Genomic DNA, 19962 nt, shown 5'->3' with positions numbered 1-19962 from the left:
GAGCCACTTTGGCAGCAATATAGGCCTGTTTGGCAAGGACCTCAGCAAGTTTATTTTATATATCTGATTAATTATGTTTTAAATCATTCTACTCTCTATCACTGTAAAATCATTTTTTATATTTTCAGCCATGATGAGTGCAGACAGCACAATTTCAGCTTTTCAAATCCATGATATAAGGAATGCCCCTTAGGAAACAATGTTTATAGAAACTTTCAGTAATGAAGCTATTATCATAAATCTTGTTAAACTAATAGATACATTCCTTCACCTAATCGCGATTAACACAACGACAAGACATGATGAACTATCATAGAAAAAGAGAAATTGAGAAAACTTAATCAACACAGGAGGAACACGCATCTTTATATCTCTTAAAGACAAGAAATCTTGAAGAAGGAAAAGTGATGTTACAGATCCCTGCTAGCCAGGTTACTAGCAGAAACAGACTTATCAAGCAGAAAGATAATAACCAGAAAGGACTCAGGCAGCCAGCAACTCTTATTAAGTAAGATCCCGGTTAGGATAATACTTAAGGTAATACTGTGTCACGTGACTATCTACTATCAGATCTATTATTAAGAATATATAATATAGTATACAGAATCCAGGAATATGATTAGATTAATCCTTAATCTACCCTGAATAGTATATAAAATAGTATATAAAGAATAGAATATAAGGACACTCTTTCATATACTTAGCTAGTTCTGTTCTTCATGCTCAATCAACATTATCTTTAAGTAACCTATGTTTTGGTAAAGCTTAGTGACAATACTTGTCTGTACTTACTTACGGATAGCTGCGCGGCACTATCTGGCCTTACTTCTCTTCTTCTGTTCAGATCAAGTCACCTTTAGATAGTCAACAGCCTGACTACCTTTGATTCAGTTCACAAGGTACGTATCGGAACGGGAGCTAAGCTAACAGGAACAGGGAGAAGCGATCCTAGGGTTTGACACTTATATTAAGAACAAGTCTATAAGATACTAACCTTACAGATAAATACAAGTATAGGAGACGTCATAACAGTCATGAAAATAGATAATAATTAACTTTGTTAGTTTATTACTGGAATTAGAGAAGTTTAACATTATTACAGTTATTACTGATTACCTTACTAAATACATCTATCTTATACTAAGTAAGATAATAATAATAGTAATATAGATAGCAGAACTGTTTCTAGAAAATATTATTATATATTATAAAATATCAAAGTACATTATATCAGACCAAGATAAATTATTTATCTTGAAATTCTGGAGATCACTCGTAGATCTTATAAAAATAGAAGAATAAATAATAATAGCTTACCACCTGCAGATAAATGGATAAATAGAAAGAATTAACCAGATAATTAAACAATATCTGAAGTATTATGTGAACTATTAACAGAATAATTAGATAAATCTGTTATTAATAATACAGTTCTTATATAATAATGCTAGTTACTTAATTATTAGAGTCTTACTGTTTTATGCTAATTATGGATATTACCTGAGGTTTCTAGAAATGCTATTAGAAAAATAGTAAGTTACTGATATAGTTAAAAATATTGTTATATTTATAGAAAACATGTATTTATAATTATTTTAAGATATTGAGTTTATAAACTTGCGTAGCAAGATGTACTATAATTACAGATACAGAAAGAAACCTGATCTTAAAAGAGGGAAAAAGGTGTTCCTACTCTACAGAAATATCAAGATAAAATAATTAAGTCAGAAGCTTAACCATCACAAGCTAGGACTATTTATTATTAAAGATAAGAAGAGACTGGTTAACTATAAGTTAAGGTTGCCAAAATCAATGAGTAAAATTCATCTAGTATTTTATATCTTATTATTGGAACCCGTATTAAAGAATGCTAGAATCACAGAAAATGTGGAGATTGATAATGGTATAAAGAAAGAATATAAAGTTAAAAAGATCCTAGATTATAAGAAGATTAGCGGCAGATCACAGTATCTGGTGAAATAGGTAGGATATAATATCTTAAAAAACATATAGGAATTTATTAAGAATTTGACAGGCTGTTACCAGCTTGTGGAGCAGTACCACTGACAGACAGGTCGAAGTTTGCCCAGAAAGAAGGAGAACCAACTAACTGAGTTAGACTAGGGGTGTCTGACGCAGCGGCAAGTTGAGCAGTATTGTGTTTGTCAGCCAGATGCTCTAGCTCTCGGAGATTCTCAGTGCTTGGGAGATCTTCCTCATCCAGCCGCTCTAACACAGTTGAGTCGTGATCTAACATCCGCTCGCCATGATCTTTTAGAAACTACTGTTGTTTGAATAAGCGAGCCACTTTGGCAGCAATATGGGCTTGTTTGGCAAGGACCTTAGCAAGTTTGTTTTATATATCTGATTAATTGTGTTTTAAATCAGTTTACTCCTTATCACTGTGAAATCATTTTTCATATTTTTGGCCATAATGAGTGCAGGCAGTATAATTTCGGCTCTTTAAATCCATAATATAAGAAATATCTCTCAGAAAATAATGTTTGCAGGAACTTTCAGTAATAAAACCATTATTATAAATCTTATTAAATTAATGGATGTGTTTCTTTACCTGATCATGATTAATATAATAACGAGATATGATGAACTATTATAGAAAAAAGAAAAATTAAGAAAACTTAACTAATACAGGAGGGACACGCATCTTTATGTCTTTTGAGGATAAGAGATCTTGAAAAAGGGGAAGTGATATTATAGACTCCTACTAGCCAGGTTACTAGCAGAAGTAGACTCGTCAGGCAGAAAGATAATGACTAAGAAGGACTCAGGCAGCCAGCAACTCTTATTGAGTAAAATCCTGGTTAGGATAATACTCGAGGCAATACTGTGTTATGTGATTATCTATCATCAGATCTATTATCAAGGATATATAATATGGTATACAGAATCCAGGAACATGATTAGATCGACCCTTGATCTATCCTGAATAGTATATAAAATAGTATATAAAGAATAGAATATAAGGACACTCTTTCATGTACTTAGCTAGTTCTGTTCTTCGTGCTCAATCAACATTATCTTTAAGTAATCTATGTTTTGGTAGAGCTTAGTGACAATACTTGTCTGCACTTACTTACGGATAGCTACGCGGCACTATCTGGCCTTACTTCTCTTCTTCTGTTCAGATCAAGTCATCTTTAGATAGTCAACAGCCTGACTACCTTTGATTCAGTTCACAAGGTACGTATTGGAACGGGAGCTAAGCTAACAGGAACAGGGAGAAGCGATCCTAGGGTTTGACAACAAGTTATTTATTTTAAAGTTTTAAAGATTACTTGCAGATTTTATAAAAATTAAAGAATAAATAATAATGACTTATTATCTACAAATAAATGGGTAAACAGAAAGAGTTAATTAAGTGATTAAATAATATTTAAGATATTATATAAACTACCAGTAGGATGATTAGATAAATCTATTATTAATAATACAGTTCTTATATAATAATATTAGTTACTTGATTATTAGAGTCTTACTGTTCTATATTAATTACAATTACTATTCCAGGTTTCTGGAAATGTTACTAGGAAAGTAACTAGTTACTAATATAGCTGAAGATATTATTATATTTATGGAAAATATATATATATAGTTATTTTAAGATATTAAGTTCATGAACTTACGCAGCAAGATGTACTATGATTATAGATATAGAAAAAAACCTGATCTAAAAAGAGGAAAGAAAGTGTTTCTACTCTGCAGAAATATTAAGATAAAATAACTAAATCAGAAGCTTGATTATTACAAGCTAGGACCATTTATCATCAAAGATAAGAAGAGACTGGTCAACTACAGGTTAAGATTACTAAAATCAATGAGCAAAATTCACCTAGTGTTTTATATCTCATTGTTAAAACCTGTACTAAAGAACACTAGAATCATGGAAAACATGGAGATCGATGATAATACAAAAGAAGAATATAAAGTTAAAAGGATCTTAGACTATAAGAAGATTAGCAGTAGATTATAATATCTGGTAAAATGGGAAGGATATGATATCTTAAAAAACATGTAGGAACTTATCAAGAATTTGACAGGTTATCATCAGCTTGTGGAGCAGTACTACTAACAGACAAGTCGAAATTCGTCCAGAAAGAAGGAGAGCTAACTAGTTAGGATAAACTAAGATCGGGCTTGGACATGGCAGCTAGTTTAATACTACTACTTGCAGTAGTACTAGCCTTAGCCTTGGATATTATAGTCTTTTAAGTATATAATCTTTCTTATGCTTCATGTTTCTTTTATTCTTGCTTTTTGAGTTCTTCTAGTTTCTTAATCTCTTTTATGTCACGAGTTATGAAATCATCAACTTGTCTTTATAATAACTATTTTTGCTTTTATAATTAAAGAAGTTTTGCCAGGATGACTTTCTCTTCTTCTTCAATAGAATTTTGAGCCTTGATTAAATGCTTTTACTTAGTGTTAGAGAAGAAAGAATCAGGTATTTTATAATGGATACTGTTTGTCTTCACACACTTGTTACAGTGATTAGAACTCTCGGATTTGATGCATACCTTGTGTAGATGGATACAGCGCTTGCAAGGAAAGACTGTAAGAAAATCCTTGTCTTTAATCTATTAGCAAAGACTCTTCTTACATATAAAGAAACTGGACGATATAATTAATGATTTGAATGAAAATTTGGAAACAGTACTGGATACTTACCTTACAGGGGGACGCTGCTGATTTATGTTCCTTGAGGATAAGAAACCTTGAAGAGGGGGAGTGGTGTTACGGACCCCTGCTAGCTGAATGACTAGTGAGGCGGACACGTCAGGCAGAAGGCTACGCCCGGACCGATAAGGACTCTTATCGAGTAGAATCCTGATCTGAGTAACCAACACCCGGAGCCGTTACACGGCACGTGACCATGATGGATATATTACTAATAAGCTATAACATGTCAGTGCTATAACAGGACATGGCAGCGCTATAACAGGACATGACAGTAACATAAAATAACATATCAAGTAACATGATATAATATGGCGATATTATAATGAAGAATAGGATAAAAGGACACTCTTTCATATACTTAGCTAGTTCTGTTCTTCGTGCTTAATCATATTATCTTTAAGTAACCACACGTTTTGGTAAAGCTTAGCAACAATACTTGTCTGTACTCACTTACGGATAGCTGCGCGGCACTATCTGGCCTTACTTTCTTTTCTTGTTCAGGACCAGTCATCATTAGATAGTCATCAGTCTGACTTACCTCGATTCAGTTCGAAGGTACGTATTGGAACGGGAGCTAAGCTAACAGGAACAGGGAGAAGCGATCCTAGGGTTTGACACCTCGATTTGGTTCGAAGGTACGTATTGGAACAAGAAGCTAAGCTAACAGGAACAGGGAAGCGATCCTAGGGTTTGACAATATAGTCTTTAGAATAATAACTAGTAAAATTATATAATAATATTAATCTGTTAAAAGCTGATATAGCTGTATCAATAATATAGTAATAGAGAATTAAGGATTATTATTCTAATTTTATAATTAATAACTTCAATAAATAATATCTTTTTTATCACTTATATATAGTTAATAATATTATTAGTCTTTATATCCTGCAGAGTATGATCTTTATTAATTTTATAGATATTAAAGTCTTCTTAAAAATATTGAGCTGATAGGAGTCTGTATGATAATTCTAGTTAATAATAAATCTTAATATTTAACTTAATAAAGATATTATTTACTTTTAGAAAAACAGTAATTATCTTTATAGTAATTATCTTTATTAGGGTCTTCTCTGAGATATTATATATATAAACCTTATAAGACTTAAGCTTATAAAAATTGGCTAGTAAATAGTGATCTGGGATAAGATACTAGAAACTTCTAGTATTATAAATCTAGTATAATAAATAGTTAGAGAAATTCTCTATTATTATATTACTAAAGTGAATAATTAGAATATTATTATTTAAAAATGTGGAGTTGGCAGACAGAATTATATAAGTTATAATAAATAACTTTACTAGTTATTTTACTAGAATAACTTTTATAGAGATTACTAATTTTGATAATTTAGTATTATTTTTCAACTGGTAATATTAAATATTATAAATATAATAAGTCTAGTCTTCAGAATAAAGATTAAGAATAAGATATTAGTATTTTAAAAACTTATATTTTTTAATATAGCAGAAGCTACAGTTACTATATAATATTTATAATAATTTCTTTATTTTTCAAAAATAATTTTTTATATTTTAATCTTTTTATAAAAAGATTGTTTTTACTTAATGTCTTTTCTTAAATAATTAGAAGAAGATTATCTTTATTTTTACAGTAAATACTACAGAATTTTTATGTTCTTATTTATTTTTTTTTCTATAGTATATTTACAGTAATTAAAGAAATTAGTCTTAGTTAGTAATTCTATAGTATATTAGTAAGATAGAGTTTAATACTAGCTATCTAATTAAGTAAGTCAGACTCTATTTTCTTTAGTAGATTTAGTAAAGTACAGTATAGCTGTATATTAATTTTAAGCTGCTGAGCTAAAGAATATATATTTCTAAAGTTATTAATAAATTAAAAGATAGTTAAATATTCTGATCTTGATATTTTAGTAAATTTAAACCAGGTAGTCTGGATTATAATATAATTATAATTAAAAATAAAATATTTAATTATTTTATAAGTATTATTAATATAGTTCTTCAGATTATTTAATTTTATAAATTATTCTAATACATTCTTATTTAATTAGATAATTAATTATAATTATAGATTTAATAATACTGCATGCTAGATATTATAATCTATATATATAATTAAAAATCTATCTGATTTCTTAGTTATTAAATCTTACAGTCTAATATTCTTTAGTACTGTTTTAATTATAAAGTTTTATATATTAAAATTCATATATTTTCTTTTAATTTATCTAAGATTTTAGCAAGTCTCTTTAACAGTTTTATTAAGATTTAATCTATTTAAGTTAAGGGATTTATATTTGCTATATTATCTTTATTAATATATAAGAATAATATAATTTCTTCTTTACTTTTTATTATAAATCTTTTTATGGCTTTTCTAGCTCAAATTAGTTTCTAATTGGTGGTTGATATAAAGTGGTTAATCATAGATTATAAATACTAGTCAGAATCAAGATTGTTAATATTATAGGAAAGGATTTTAATATCTCTGCAGTCGCGACTTTATAGAAGTATTATAAGAATTTTTAATAATTTAAAATTTTATAGAATTCTTTTAAATAATGTTTAATAATGAATGTAGCAGTGCTTTATAGTAAAGAGCTGGGCTTATAATCTGTTAGAATATGAAGCCGAAGAAAATAAGTGATATTGGTATGACTAACTAGAAGGCTTCTGCCTACACGGGATGAAAAGGATAACAACAGTGGCTAACGTGACAGGGCACGTGACGCGCTCGCCTACTGACCAACCGGCTGTCCGGACATTTTTTCTAGTAAAGAATTGAAAGTACTCCCAACTTGCCCTTGAAATTGACAATGGCTGTTCCACATCACCGACATCGGATGCCACTGGAAGGGGTCATCGTGCCTGTACCCCAGCCCTTGAAGCGAGAAGACCGCGACGCAGCGCTGAGGCTTTTTGATAGTATCATCGAGCAATTCGAACCTTCACAGGCAACCGAAAAAGGCTTGAAACCAGTTTCTCTTATTCGCCTGATGAAAGAGGAGATTTCCGATAAAGATAGCTTTCTCAAACTCCTTTTCTCATTCATTGAACACCATTTAGATGGTGTCTCGAGCGATGCAGAGCCCTCCATCACTCATATTCTATCTCGCTTGGACAGTTTCACTACATGGACCACCTCGGACAAAAGTGCCCTTAGTAAAAGCCTGGTCATGTTCGCGAACTTTTTGATCGATAACTTCTTTTTGCCTTGTATGTTGCTATACGCATACTTGAAATGCGTGGAACTAAAATTCGTTTAGTAAAAACTTTAGCTGCGAAAACCCCTCAACCTACGCCAGCATCTCTTTCTCATGCTCAAATTTCCGAAGCAGGTATCAGAACTCCGCAACGCGTCTCCACTTTACAACGAGACTGTCTTTTGCGTGACCGCCATAGATGCGTTGTAACTCGAAAATTCGATATCCAGGAAGCTGAGGATCGATTAGCAAAAGATGGAACCGATTTCAAAGACGATGACGGAGAGTCATTGCTGCCGGAGAGTGATGCGATGACCTTTCTGGAAGTAGTACATATAATTCCTCATTCTCTCATATCACTCACCAGTATTGACGGGGATCCAAAGCTGGTGCGTATCCATCCAGAATCTCGCCTCTAATCTATTGCTTACAATCTATCTAGGCCGAGAACAAGCAAATGACCTATAAGATACTAAATATGTTCAATCCCACTGCTATTCCCCTCATTAGTGGGAATGACATTGACCGACCCATGAATGCGCTTACTTTGACCCAGAATCTTCACACGTTGTTTGGTAGATTTGAGATCACATTTAAATATATTGGGCCTCACACCTACAAGATCGACTATGTGAAACAAGACCGCTTACTTCAAATTGTGAAGCTTCCTGTCACCCGAACGCTGTATCTCACTCCAGACCGAAACATAGACCCGCCATCTGTTGATCTTCTGAAGATCCATCATACTATAGCGAAAATTCTTCATCTGAGTGCTGCGGGTGAGTTTATTGACAAATTTCTTAGGGATATGGAGGAGATGGAAGGCGGGCAAGTGATGTCAAATGGCACGAGCCGTATCGATGAATATGTGCGTTTCAAACTTGCTGGTTGTCTTGATGGTTGTTTTGAAGAAATGTCTGTGTGCTAGGAGTCTGCAAGCTTTTAGTCCCGGCTCAACGGCTGCACTTTCTCATCATCGAAAGCCTATTACCTTGCTTGTCTGGTGGATAGCCGCGTCTATATACGAGAAACGCGGAGTTCCGGTTTTTTAGAGGGTGCAGATGTACCCTCTGCTTTCTTTTGCTTTGTAGCCTTCTTTTGTTTTGCTTTTTTTTCAATACGTTGCCATCCGAATGAATTATGAACAAAAGCTGAGATGTTCACAAGCAACCATTTTTGGTGGCTTGTTCACTCATGTTCAGAACCACGCTCGTATCACTTTTTGATCACAGCGACAATTCGGTATACATGGATATGCACTACTGCCCGGCGTTATTACATAGTTCACTCATTTCATACCCAAAATATTCGGTTTTAGTTTTTGCAGCCAGAAGCAGGAAACTCGGCTCACTTAACAACCACTATAGTCTGGCAGTCGTTTCTGGCGCATCCTGGTCTCTGATCAACTCATTCTGGGATACTCAAATAAGCGCGTAGTGATTCCTCTTGGTGTCTTTGCTATTTCCAGGGGCACAGAATTGGAGGTGGCCTGGAAACATTATATAGTAGCATTTTATTCAGGTAGTCTTCAGATGAGTGTCCCGCTTGCCCATGAGTGAAAGAATTCCTTTCACCAGTAGCATCAGCTAATTCTCTTTTGTCTTTTGCCTTGACCTACCAAGACCTGTTCTGACGTAGCGCCAGACCTGACCTGTCATGAATCTATGTTATCAGATGGCGTATCTACGAAACTCATAGACGCTTAACGGAGGAAGCAAACCCTCGGTTGCTTCAACTGATCAGATCTACCAAGGACGTCTAGAAAGCATACGAGGTCACAACTACTACTGGTTGCCTAAGGGTGTATCTAAAAGGGTTATGCCTCCAAAAATTCCTCCACTCGCCCAATAAGATCTGCCTTTTTTCCAGCAGTGGAGCATCCATGAGAGGTCAGGAAATCCTTCAGGATGGCGACCGTAAGCTAAGAAGACCGCTTGTTAACCGATGTGTATGATATCATCATGGTTGCATCTGCTTACCTTGGATAGAGTGCCTTTCTTATAATGTTTGCGAACCTCTTCCTCGAAGCCCCCTGAGGCCTCCTCAACCTTAACCTTCTTTGATGGTTTGCTTGGTCCATCATCGTCCAGTTCGCCTGCTCGATCCTTTGCCCCTCTTTTGACAAGGGTGCTTGTGGGACGAGGTGCCGCTGCCGAGATCTTTGCGTATTGCTTTTCGAGTTCATCAGCCCAGGACAAGACATAATCCCCAGCACGCTAAAGCAAGATTGTTAGCGGAATCCGCGAAGGATAGAGTATAGGTCTTGAGTGTAACAAACATACCTTGTCAATTTGACGATATTTAGGAATTGTCTTATCTTCGGGCTTTTCGGGAAGTTCTTCGTCCAATGCAAGGGCCTGCAGTATGCGGTAATGCCATTGAAGGGCTGGCCACAGCTTATCAGCTTCCTTCAAACCCACTGCACGAAGGCATGAGGGAAATGCTTACATGGATTTGGGTATTTGAGAGGCTCATACAGCCCTTTTGGAAGCTGCAATTGCTGGATGATTACACGCATTTGATCAATTAATGGCTCCGGGGCCACATTCAGACTGGTTTCTGGATTTTGTCGAACATCATCGGCGAAAGGAAGGGGCAGAATCCACATCCCGGGAGGGTACTTCTGTACACCGTTCTCATCTATCTTTTCTTCACCTGCAATCATAGCAGCGAGAACTGGGCCAGAACCCTTGCGTGCGATGAACCAGACAAGTGCCATCTTCTTATCACGTAGAAGAGTCTGATGCAAAGCAGAAAATACCCGCGAGGAGCCCACATAGTCCTCTTCGGATGAGTAGATGAAATATGGGTGCTTCACGTTCGCCCAGAAAGGAAGCGTAGCGATAGGCTTGAAGCCCACGATCCGGATCACTGGTTCACCGAAGTCTCTGAGTGCTTTCTGTTCCTCAGATGTAAAGGTTACCTGGTCGCCGCCAAATTTATAAGCTTTCCTGATTTCCCACTTCTCGATCATCCGGGAAGTATCGTCTGTGCTTTGAGTGGTGACTCCTTTCGCGATTTCAGGTTTGTCGGCTCCAAGCCAAATGAAGGAGCTTCTAGCGGGCTCTTGCCGTCTGAAAAGTATATAGCCAGAGACCGAGATTCGAAGATCGGGCCCAAGCTCCAAAGGCATGTCGGAGAAGTGCGTACGGCGTGGCACAGTTCTGGAACTAATGCTAGATAAAAGAGTGTTCAGAAGTGAAATTCCATCACCGGTTGCTGTTGATGCCTTTGGATCAGATTGCAGATAAGCAGGAGCCTCTGGATCGTTGGGTGACGTTTTGTAGATGATATCCTCACATCTTGAGTTAGCAAGACCTGCCTATCACACAATGAAAAAACGTAGCTTACATCATAGAACTTGGAATTATCAAACTCATGATCGGGCCGTGAAATCGGGAACAGCTCGATAGTAACACCAAGATCGTAGAGATCCTTAGCACGTACAGTTGCTGCAGACCGAAGAGACTTATCATTACCATGGGGGTTGTCATTGTCGGTTACAATGAACAACCGCCGTGAGAGGAAATTTGGCGCTTTCGATGTGAAAATCTGGTTGGCGCAAAATAGGACGTTCGCCATAGAGGCTTGCTCATTTGCCGGAGTAAGCACCTCCCTTGATTCTGCCTCATCATCTACCAGTGCTCGAAGATCTTTGACCTCCTGCGCAGACGGAACGTCCAGGTCAGTGAAGAGGTAACAGTTAGGGTAGGAGAGGTCTCCTCGGCTGTCTTCATCCTCGTCATAAAACTTAGACGCCTGCGTCCCATATAACAGAACACCCATCATGTCTTGTGGATTAGAGATGATTCTTTGCTGCATAAAACGATAGGCGCATTTGAGGGCCGCAGTAGCGGGCGATTCATGTGTTGGTTTCTTGGGATCTGGTGAGGGGCGAGGGGTCAACATGGAGTCGCTGACGTCGATCGCGAAGAGAACAGCATCTTTCACCGATTTGTAGCTCTAGACTTGTGAATCAGCCCCATGATTTTAGTCACCTTTTGTTGCGAGGATGTGCATACAGTCTCATCGATTTCCTCTTCTTCCTCCACCGCCTCCTCTTCCCGATGTGGGTTATTGTCCGCCATGCTGTGTATCGTAGAATCGGTCAAGTCATCCAAAGGGGGGCCATGGAGAAGAAGTAGAAAGAGGCGAGTCGAGAAAGTTGACGACAATAAGGGAAGGAAGTTCTGTCTGCCTGGCCTGGCCTTTGCTGCCTGCAGTCGGAGGCGGCCTAGTACGGAGTATGAACGAACGGTCTACATCCGGTCGCGGTGACGCGATGGCCCGAACGGAAGAGACGCGGGGGAGACACGAACATCATGTGATTGCCGCCGAGAATTGATGACGCTCGGGAGCCTCCAATTGGCCCATTGGTCCTCGGAGTTAACCCCATGGACGCTCCGTCATCAAGCCGTTCTGGACTTTTCGGCTTCCATAACGCCTGGCCGCATCGTACAAGCTGTCCTCGCCACGCTCCTGAGCCCACTCATCTTTTTCAACCACCGATGCGCATTCAATTCGTGGTAGGCTGATTCGCAATACAAAGGACCCCTTCTTGTATGTCCATTGTCTGGGCCACGAGGAGATAACAATAACAACCGCCATGGCTCTCCGCCGTTCGCTTACTCTCCCCCGGCAATTGCTGCGACCGGCAACTCGCGCTTCTTTCGGATATAGCCAGGAACGAAGACACGGTCTTGCAACAGCGGTCCCTCCCGTCACTCAGGATGCAACTGGCTCCAAGGGCCCTACGGCAATGGTTTTTCTGAACATGGGAGGACCATCGACGACAGACGAAGTGGAGGATTTCCTTAGCAGACTCTTCGTACGTTTCTGACTATTGCAAGCGGTCGATTTGTTGCTGCATCTCTAATACCTAATCTTGTTGCAGGCCGACGGTGACCTGATCCCTCTGGGCAAATTCCAGACGTATCTCGGGCCTCTCATTGCGAAAAGAAGGACGCCCAAAATCCAGAAACAGTACTCGGACATCGGCGGGGGCTCACCCATCAGAAAGTGGTCGGAATACCAATGCGAGGAAATGTGCAAGCTGCTGGACAAGATAAACCCGGAGACTGCACCTCACAAGCCGTATGTTGCATTCCGTTACGCCGCGCCTTTGACGGAGCAAGTGTATACAAAATTGCTTGAAGATGGGTTTGGCAACGGCAAAGGTGGCCGTGCTGTCGCCTTCTCGCAGTACCCACAGTACTCTTGTTCCACTACGGGTAGCTCTCTGAATGAATTATGGAAGTGGAGGAATCGGCTGGAGGGTAAGCGAGCCAACGGTAACGTGGACACTTCCGGATCTATCCAATGGAGCGTTATCGATCGGTGGCCCACGCACCCTGGTTTAGTGGAGGCTTTTGCAAAAAACATTGAGGATCAACTCAAGACCTACCCTGAAGAGAAAAGAAAGGGCGTGGTTCTCTTATTCTCGGCCCACAGTCTGCCAATGAGTGTTGTGAACAGAGGTGAGTCAGACAAGTCTTATGAAGGTGTTCCGATAAATATCTAAACTCTTTCTTTTCAGGCGATCCGTACCCAGCTGAAGTCGCAGCGACTGTCCATGCGGTGATGCAGAGGCTCAATTTCAGCAACCCGTACCGTCTATGCTGGCAGTCTCAAGTCGGACCAAGGGCTTGGCTCGGAGCGCAGACGAGCGATACAGTCCAAGAGTATGTGAAGCGTGGGCAGACTGATATCGTCCTCGTACCGATCGCATTCACTAGCGACCATATTGAGACCCTGTATGAGCTGGATCTTGAAGTGATGGAGGAGGCGAATCATCCCGGAGTCAAGCGAGCTGAAAGCCTCAACGGCAGCCCCTTATTCATACAAGCTCTTGCAGATGTTGCTCAAGAGCACTTGCAAAAAGGCGAGAAGTGCTCTCTGCAAATGACATTGCGGTGTCAAGGCTGCAAGAGTGAGAGGTGTTTAGAGCAGAAGAAGTTCTTTGCTGGTGAAAAGGATGCTTCTCTGGTTGTATAAATTGCTGGATGCAACGTCCCCTTTCTGATAAGATTTTCCTGGGTGTGGCTGGCGTTTCGTGTACGATAGTTTATACCTACAATCCATGGAGGTTGGCATTGCGACAAAATTGGCAGTGAAGAACGATTTGCCCTTGCAAACACCCTTATGTGGGCTTTGCTTTACTATCCGCGAGTGTAGATAGGGGTAACAGCGCGTGGAGGGGTCTAAGTGGTCCAAACCCGCGGTTATCAGTCCTGATCGCCAAGCCTCACGACTGCCTTGCTTGGTGATGCATGTGGCGGATCCTTGACTTGAAACAATCACAGGACAACGCTCCAGTCACGTCAGCTCCTTCGGTACTCCGTACTGTGTACCCCAACATGAACATTCGCTGGCTCCATCTATCTACCTACCTATTCAACGAGCAGTGTTGGACTGTCGTCAGTCTCATGCCGATTGATAAGCAACCTAGGTTTATCTTAGTCCTTCCTTTCCCGCAACATCGCTTCCCCTCCAAAACGTGCTCCTTCACCAAGAGCAAGCAAATGTAGCTGCCAGTTTGTTTTGCTCGGTAAAACTTTTCAATTTGTTTTTCAGCCAAATGGCTCGCAGCGTACCAACTATCGAGAGCGACATGTCCCCTGCCATGCATACCGAGGTTAATGGGGAATCGCAAGCCGGACCGCCAATTATTGATGCTGGGGCACGCAATCGGAGAGGCACCATCCCGTTCCACATCCATGAGCAAACGCCCTTATTGCAACAAGAAAACGAAGAACTCGAATCAATTCATGAGAGCCTGACTGACCCACAAAATGAGGCCGCCGCTGGTCAGGAAAGCTTTTGGCGGACCTGCAGACGGCCGAGCGTGAGTATTTCTTGTTGCATCGAGTGGACAACGTCCAAGTTACCAGGTTCTGATACCTCATAGCTCCTCTGGATTCTTCCGTTTCTCATAGTTTATATGCTGGGCGTTGGGGGCACCGCGGTCCCCAGGATTAACTTGATGATGTCTCTCATCTGCAGGGACTACATGGCCAGGAAGGCGACTGAGAGTCCAGGTTTTACGTATCTCCCTGTCATTATTGGGAGTCATAATTCGCAGTGCCAGACGCCTGAGGTTCAGTCAAAACTTGCCCAGTTTCAGTTGTACTTCAATCTGTTGGCAGGTATCCTATCTGCGCTAGCCTGCCCGAGACTGGGCCATCTATCCGATCGCTACGGTAGAACGAAGATTCTAGCCCTTAGTGCATTTGGAACAGTTTTGGCAGAAGCCATCACCGTCTTCGTCGCAGCCAGACCAGATCTTGTATCCGTGAATGTGCTTCTACTTGCTGCGTTCGTGGACGGCCTATGTGGATCTTTTACGACTATAATGGCATTGACGATGTCTTATGCCTCCGACTGCACCGCTCAATCGAAGCGGAGTGCGGCATTCGGGTACATATACGGCTCCCTTTTCGTTGGTGTCGCGGCCGGGCCAATGCTGGCGGCTATACTGATTAAGAAAACAGGACAAGCACTGAGTACCTTCAATGCTTCGCTAGCATTGCATGTGCTTTACTTCATAGCAGTCTTGACCATTGTCCCAGAATCATTGTCGAAAGAACGACAGCATATTTCACGAGACAGTCACCGGAGCAAGGTTTCTAATGAAGGGGAGGCGGGTTGGCTCTCTCTGGAGAACTTGAACCCCAAAAGATTAATAACTCCTCTATCCATTTTATTCCCGCCAGTCGGACGTCCAAGTGCTCTATTTCCCAACCGTCACGGTGCGAGTCCGGCGTTGCGAAGAAACATCATTCTTCTCACCGCGATAGACACCATTGCATTTGGTGTGGCAATGGGGACCGCTCAAGTGGTCATCATCTATGCTGAGTATAAATTCGATTGGGGCAATGTCGAATCGAGCGTCTTTATATCTATTGTAAGCATCGCTCGGGTCGTCAACCTCTTCGTTGTGTATCCAATTGTGACAGCAATCTTTCGTGAACCGCCGAAACCAGAGCATATCGTTTCCGGCTCTAGCACTTGTGAGGTCGTTCTTATACGGATTTCTCTTCTCTTAGAAATGATTGGCTATGTTGGATACGCAATGTCGAATCAGAGTTCGGCCATGGTGCTCTCGGGTATAGTCACAGCGCTTGGAGGCATCGCAATACCGACATTGCAGTCATCCCTCACGAAGCACGTACCCCGTGAACGGTTAGGGCAGATCCTTGGAGCGAAAGGCCTTTTGCATGCTCTCGCTCGAGTAGTTGCCCCAACCGTTTGCAGCCTCCTTTACAGCTTGACAGTGGGTAAATTCACTCCAACGGTATTTGTTTGCCTGGGAGCTCTGTTCGGGCTGGCTTTCTGTGGCAGCTTTTACATTAAACCACATGGTATGTGATCCCGTTTCACTGGCTAGGAATCATCTACTTACGATTCACGCTTGGTAGTCTGTCTTGAAGACTCTTATCCGGGCAGTCCTCATGAGGAGGCCAACGAAGAGGGGTTTGTGCCTGACTCTATGCTCTAAGGGGGGGGAGGGAGTTAAGACTCTGGAGTAATTCTAGAGTACCTACTCAGTACTCAGTACCCAGTACTCCGTACAGTCGGCCTATCCGCCGATAGCGGCCGGCTTTCGGTCAAATTAGATTGATTATCCGTTGGTAGTGGTACGATATATCGGATGGAAAATGAAGGTGAAATTGTATTTCCGCCGATATGAAATGAGCACTGGTATTTGCCATAAGCACGTAGTAGGCGACTAGTTGTGTAATACTACCTAGTAGGTGGAGGGGTTGTACACGGGGGTGGCTTCACCCGGGAAAAGACCGGAAGCTGTACGGCGGGCGGTAGAGGCCAACTCGGCCGAGCTGTTGCAAACTTTCCGCAGGAAAGCCCGGGAACACTCCCTGCTCCAGCGCTGACCCCAGTTGTCCCAATTGACCTACCGGCGCTGGGTCTCTGACGCTTTCTCCATTGTTGAGCCCTCACATCCCATTTTTATTTAATGGTTCAGTGGTAATACAATCAAGCCCGCTGTCTGCGGTGCGCAGGGTGAACCACCATGGTCTCCAAATCCACCCACGGTACCCCAGCCGTTCCCTCGCGAAATGCCCTACGAGTCCTCCGCCGATTAGCTCTTGCAGGGTCGACTGTGGGAAGCTTTTGTACGGTTGCAGCTATTACCTACGACGTACATCGTCGGGTGCGCGTCGCGGAACGAATAGTCGAGAATAAGCGGGCCCTTCAGACGTCTGCGCCAAATTACGATGCAACGTCTGCGGCAAGACGACTCGCACGTATGATGGAGGCGGCTGAAGCGGGGGAGTTCATGGGCCTGGAATCATTGAAAGAGCAGGATCGGAAACTACGGGAAGCGCAAGCTTTTCCAGCTAAGGTGGACATGCATGGCGACGATTTGAGCTTGGATGCTCGGTCTCAAGACCAAGAACCTCCAGCCCTTGAACCACCTGCCCCTGCAGGGTCTTTTCTGGATTCTGCACGTTTGAAGCTGATTGACTCTCTCAACCCCGGACAAGAGCCAACGAACTCGCCCCTAGTGAACGACCTTCCTCCTAATCTAACACGATCCACGGATGCCCTGGTCCGAGCAAAGACGGCCCTTTCACAGGCAACCAACAGCACAAGGAACGAAACTGCTAAGAATGAGGCAGGGGATACGCTGCAAGACGAACCATCCATCACCGATCAAATGCAGACACTTCTCGACCATGGCCGGCCAATCGATGCTGCCCATCTATTTTTGGATGCCCATCCCGCGACGCTAAAGGGTATATCTTCGGACAGGCGGGAACTCGCAGTCAAAGCCATGTACGCCAATTGCAAGGAAGAAAACGTAATGGTTGCGAGGAACATATTCGAGCGTCTAGAAGAGGTGGACAAAGTGTCCCATGGCATGTGGAAGATCCTGTTGTTCGCATTAGCGAGAAATGGCAATATTGAATCCGTCGGCACAATTTTCAGTCGATATATGCACAAGTTCAAGGTTCCACCGGAAATGGTTGATATCGTTCTCCGATGCCTGCTTGAGTCTCATAGACTCACCACCGCAAAATGGTTTCTTCTTCGAAACCTTGAGGTTGATCGTGGCTGTGGTCTGTGCGGCGCATATCTTACAGGACTATGGAAGAAAACAAGGAGCATCGAGCTGTTGAACGGGCAATTGAAGAAAATATTAACGATACTTCCGCGGTTGCAGAAGGAGCCGACTGATAAGCTCTTCAACCCCGTGATCAAAGCTTATGTGGAATTTGGTCGGCTTGCCGATGCCGAAGCTTTGGTCAAGGAAATGACTACCACGTACGGCATTCCCCTTCGCTGCCGGACCAAAGGTCTTGTGGTATATGGCAAGGCTTTGAGCTGCGACTGGGAGGGTGTGGACGCTGGGTTACGGGAAATGCATGAGCTTAAGCTGACCTCGAGACGGTTCGACTTTACACCGATATTCGATCGCATCTTTCTTGAATACTGGGTGTCGCATTCGGGCGACGAAATTCGTGACTTTGTGTATCGCTACATCGACGATTTCAAATTGGTACCCGATAAGATCCTATACAAACACATCCTGGAGGCATTTGTGGAAAAGGGGGACAAGGACATGGTCGACGAATTCATACAGTTTGCACGTGATCGTCGTTGGCCGACCTACATCAATGACCAGGATTTCTTGGAAATGCTACGAGTCCGTCGTCATGCTCTTGAGGAAGCACCCGTGGGATTTTGGCAGATGTTGCAGGCGGCACGAGTGAAATACGGGCAAGCCGCCACTTCACAACATGTGCTCGGATATGACCAGCGTTCATTCCCCGTCCCGGAAGTCAACCTGATGCCATATACGCAGAGCCCGCTACCGTGGTACCAACGAACGCTGCAACATGTGACACCTTCGAGGCCAGTTGATCAATACCAGAAGCTCCACAAGCAGATGGTACATTACATGCATGTTGGTAAGCTAATAGAGGCCGTGAAGTGCTTCCAGAACGCCAAAAACGCACGGTTCCAAATCAAGCAACTGCATGTTGAACTGGCTGTCATTTGCACACTGCTAGAGGATGGCCTCGGTGCGGCTCGGGCTCTCATTGATGCTGAGTGGAGAAACATTCGTCATATGATCCAGTACTTCCCTCGATTCTTCCGCCAGATCATGGAAGTGGGTTCCGATGCCGAAGGAGAGCTCATCAACATGGCGGTACTCCGGTTCTACGAGCTCTGCTGGTCGAACAAGAAGATGACGATCAAGCACCACATCACTGTTGCGACCAGCAGGCGGCTGATCGCCCTGAAGAAGCCCGAGCTGGCCATCGAACTGCTGGCAGCTGTTTACATGTCCCGCTACCGGCAATCCTTGGCCTTTGACGGGGTTTGCATGAAAATGTTTCTGCGTGCATTTGCGGCGACCGACAATATTCCCGGCATCCGGTGGTGCATTCTGACCGCGCTTGCTCGAGGGAGCGCACTCAATCGCGACTTCGTGATTGAAACCCGCCGGGTCATTGGCAACCTGCATCGTCAGCTGGACTCAGTGACCGGGACGAAAGAAGCATCTAGGCAGACCAAAAAGGTAGAGTACCTGACACACGCCGCTGATCTGCTAGAAAAGAAAAGCGAGGGTGATCCCCAGATGTGGCAGCTCAAGACCAACCCGACGGTGAAAAAGGCCGGTCGCCAGATGCTGAAACGACCCCTGGATGAAGGACAGCTGTTCAAGAAGGCGCGTCTTCAAGAGACGGTTGGGGCATGGGATGAGGAATATGAGCTGGAGGCTGTGCTGGGCCGCATTGATATCGACCCCAAATCCATCGCACTTCGATGGAGCGAGAAGCACTGTCTGGGACAGATTCGCGACGTTGAGGACTTGTTGTGATCGGAGCAGGGGGGATGATGGAACCTGTACTTCATTCACTTCGATACTGTTTTATCTTGTGTCATTTGGTGTTCATGTGTAAATAGACCATCCGGGCGATTTGTGTATACTACTATATTAGCGACGTGCCCTGACCTGTCTGGGCCGAACTATCGAGTTCCATCCTTCCAGGCACTAGACACTAGAGTTAACTAGAGCTTATAGCCCAGCAACTAAGAAGAT

At 42.2% G+C, this 19962-nt stretch overlaps 6 protein-coding genes across 6 annotated transcripts; 5 read left to right on the top strand and 1 right to left on the bottom strand.

Moving 5' to 3' along the window:
- Positions 1-8367: 8367 nt before the first annotated feature.
- On the top strand, positions 8368-8817 carry BO94DRAFT_462542 (HNH endonuclease signature motif containing protein; the record flags this gene model as incomplete). Its single annotated transcript, XM_025607978.1, has 1 exon — positions 8368-8817. The coding sequence occupies one exon, from the start codon at positions 8368-8370 to the stop codon at positions 8815-8817; it is 450 nt and encodes a 149-aa protein (XP_025469192.1).
- Positions 8818-8931: 114 nt separating this feature from the next.
- Positions 8932-9245, top strand: BO94DRAFT_394128 (uncharacterized protein). Its single transcript, XM_025607343.1, has one exon. It carries the CDS (start codon positions 9046-9048, stop codon positions 9205-9207), a length of 162 nt encoding a protein of 53 aa, XP_025469191.1. The 5' UTR covers positions 8932-9045; the 3' UTR covers positions 9208-9245.
- Positions 9246-9659: 414 nt separating this feature from the next.
- Positions 9660-12144, bottom strand: akuA (putative DSB repair complex subunit Ku70). The gene is made up of 6 exons (XM_025617110.1): positions 11912-12144; positions 11241-11852; positions 10338-11184; positions 10172-10275; positions 9869-10105; positions 9660-9810 (listed from the first exon to the last, which is right to left on the bottom strand). The coding sequence occupies exons 1-6, from the start codon at positions 11975-11977 to the stop codon at positions 9706-9708; spliced, it is 1971 nt and encodes a 656-aa protein (XP_025469190.1). The 5' UTR covers positions 11978-12144; the 3' UTR covers positions 9660-9705.
- A 166-nt stretch (positions 12145-12310) lies between these two features.
- BO94DRAFT_622901 (ferrochelatase HEM15) lies at positions 12311-14055 on the top strand. Its single transcript, XM_025617109.1, has 3 exons — positions 12311-12717; positions 12784-13366; positions 13426-14055. Exons 1-3 carry the CDS (start codon positions 12496-12498, stop codon positions 13881-13883), a joined length of 1263 nt encoding a protein of 420 aa, XP_025469189.1. The 5' UTR covers positions 12311-12495; the 3' UTR covers positions 13884-14055.
- A 40-nt stretch (positions 14056-14095) lies between these two features.
- Positions 14096-16577, top strand: BO94DRAFT_622900 (putative tetracycline-efflux transporter). Its single transcript, XM_025617108.1, has 3 exons — positions 14096-14733; positions 14797-16249; positions 16307-16577. Exons 1-3 carry the CDS (start codon positions 14467-14469, stop codon positions 16384-16386), a joined length of 1800 nt encoding a protein of 599 aa, XP_025469188.1. The 5' UTR covers positions 14096-14466; the 3' UTR covers positions 16387-16577.
- Positions 16578-16764: 187 nt separating this feature from the next.
- BO94DRAFT_513587 (pentatricopeptide repeat protein) lies at positions 16765-19937 on the top strand. The gene has a single exon (XM_025609849.1). The coding sequence runs from the start codon at positions 16921-16923 to the stop codon at positions 19738-19740; it is 2820 nt and encodes a 939-aa protein (XP_025469187.1). The 5' UTR covers positions 16765-16920; the 3' UTR covers positions 19741-19937.
- Positions 19938-19962: the final 25 nt, after the last annotated feature.

The sequence above is a fragment of the Aspergillus sclerotioniger genome (assembly GCF_003184525.1).
Source record: "Aspergillus sclerotioniger CBS 115572 chromosome Unknown BO94scaffold_9, whole genome shotgun sequence".
In the NCBI taxonomy this organism is placed as follows: Eukaryota; Fungi; Ascomycota; class Eurotiomycetes; order Eurotiales; family Aspergillaceae; genus Aspergillus; species Aspergillus sclerotioniger.
The sequence above is the reverse complement of the archived record's forward strand: the minus strand, read 5'-3'. Positions and strand labels throughout refer to the sequence as shown.

Excerpts from the sequence above, each read along its gene's own strand:
- akuA (XM_025617110.1), bottom strand. The coding sequence starts at position 11,977 with ATGGCGGACAATAACCCACATCGGGAAGAGGAGGCGGTGGAGGAAGAA. Across the intron at positions 11,853-11,911 it reads AAGAGGAAATCGATGAGACT|AGCTACAAATCGGTGAAAGA; the intron begins GTATGCACATCC and ends TCACAAGTCTAG. Across the intron at positions 10,106-10,171 it reads AATATCGTCAAATTGACAAG|CGTGCTGGGGATTATGTCTT; the intron begins GTATGTTTGTTA and ends ATCTTGCTTTAG.
- BO94DRAFT_394128 (XM_025607343.1), top strand. The coding sequence starts at position 9,046 with ATGTTCACAAGCAACCATTTTTGGTGGCTTGTTCACTCATGTTCAGAA.
- BO94DRAFT_622900 (XM_025617108.1), top strand. The coding sequence starts at position 14,467 with ATGGCTCGCAGCGTACCAACTATCGAGAGCGACATGTCCCCTGCCATG. Across the intron at positions 14,734-14,796 it reads GGACCTGCAGACGGCCGAGC|CTCCTCTGGATTCTTCCGTT; the intron begins GTGAGTATTTCT and ends GATACCTCATAG. Across the intron at positions 16,250-16,306 it reads CTTTTACATTAAACCACATG|TCTGTCTTGAAGACTCTTAT; the intron begins GTATGTGATCCC and ends CACGCTTGGTAG.
- BO94DRAFT_513587 (XM_025609849.1), top strand. The coding sequence starts at position 16,921 with ATGGTCTCCAAATCCACCCACGGTACCCCAGCCGTTCCCTCGCGAAAT.
- BO94DRAFT_622901 (XM_025617109.1), top strand. The coding sequence starts at position 12,496 with ATGGCTCTCCGCCGTTCGCTTACTCTCCCCCGGCAATTGCTGCGACCG. Across the intron at positions 12,718-12,783 it reads ATTTCCTTAGCAGACTCTTC|GCCGACGGTGACCTGATCCC; the intron begins GTACGTTTCTGA and ends ATCTTGTTGCAG. Across the intron at positions 13,367-13,425 it reads AATGAGTGTTGTGAACAGAG|GCGATCCGTACCCAGCTGAA; the intron begins GTGAGTCAGACA and ends CTTTCTTTTCAG.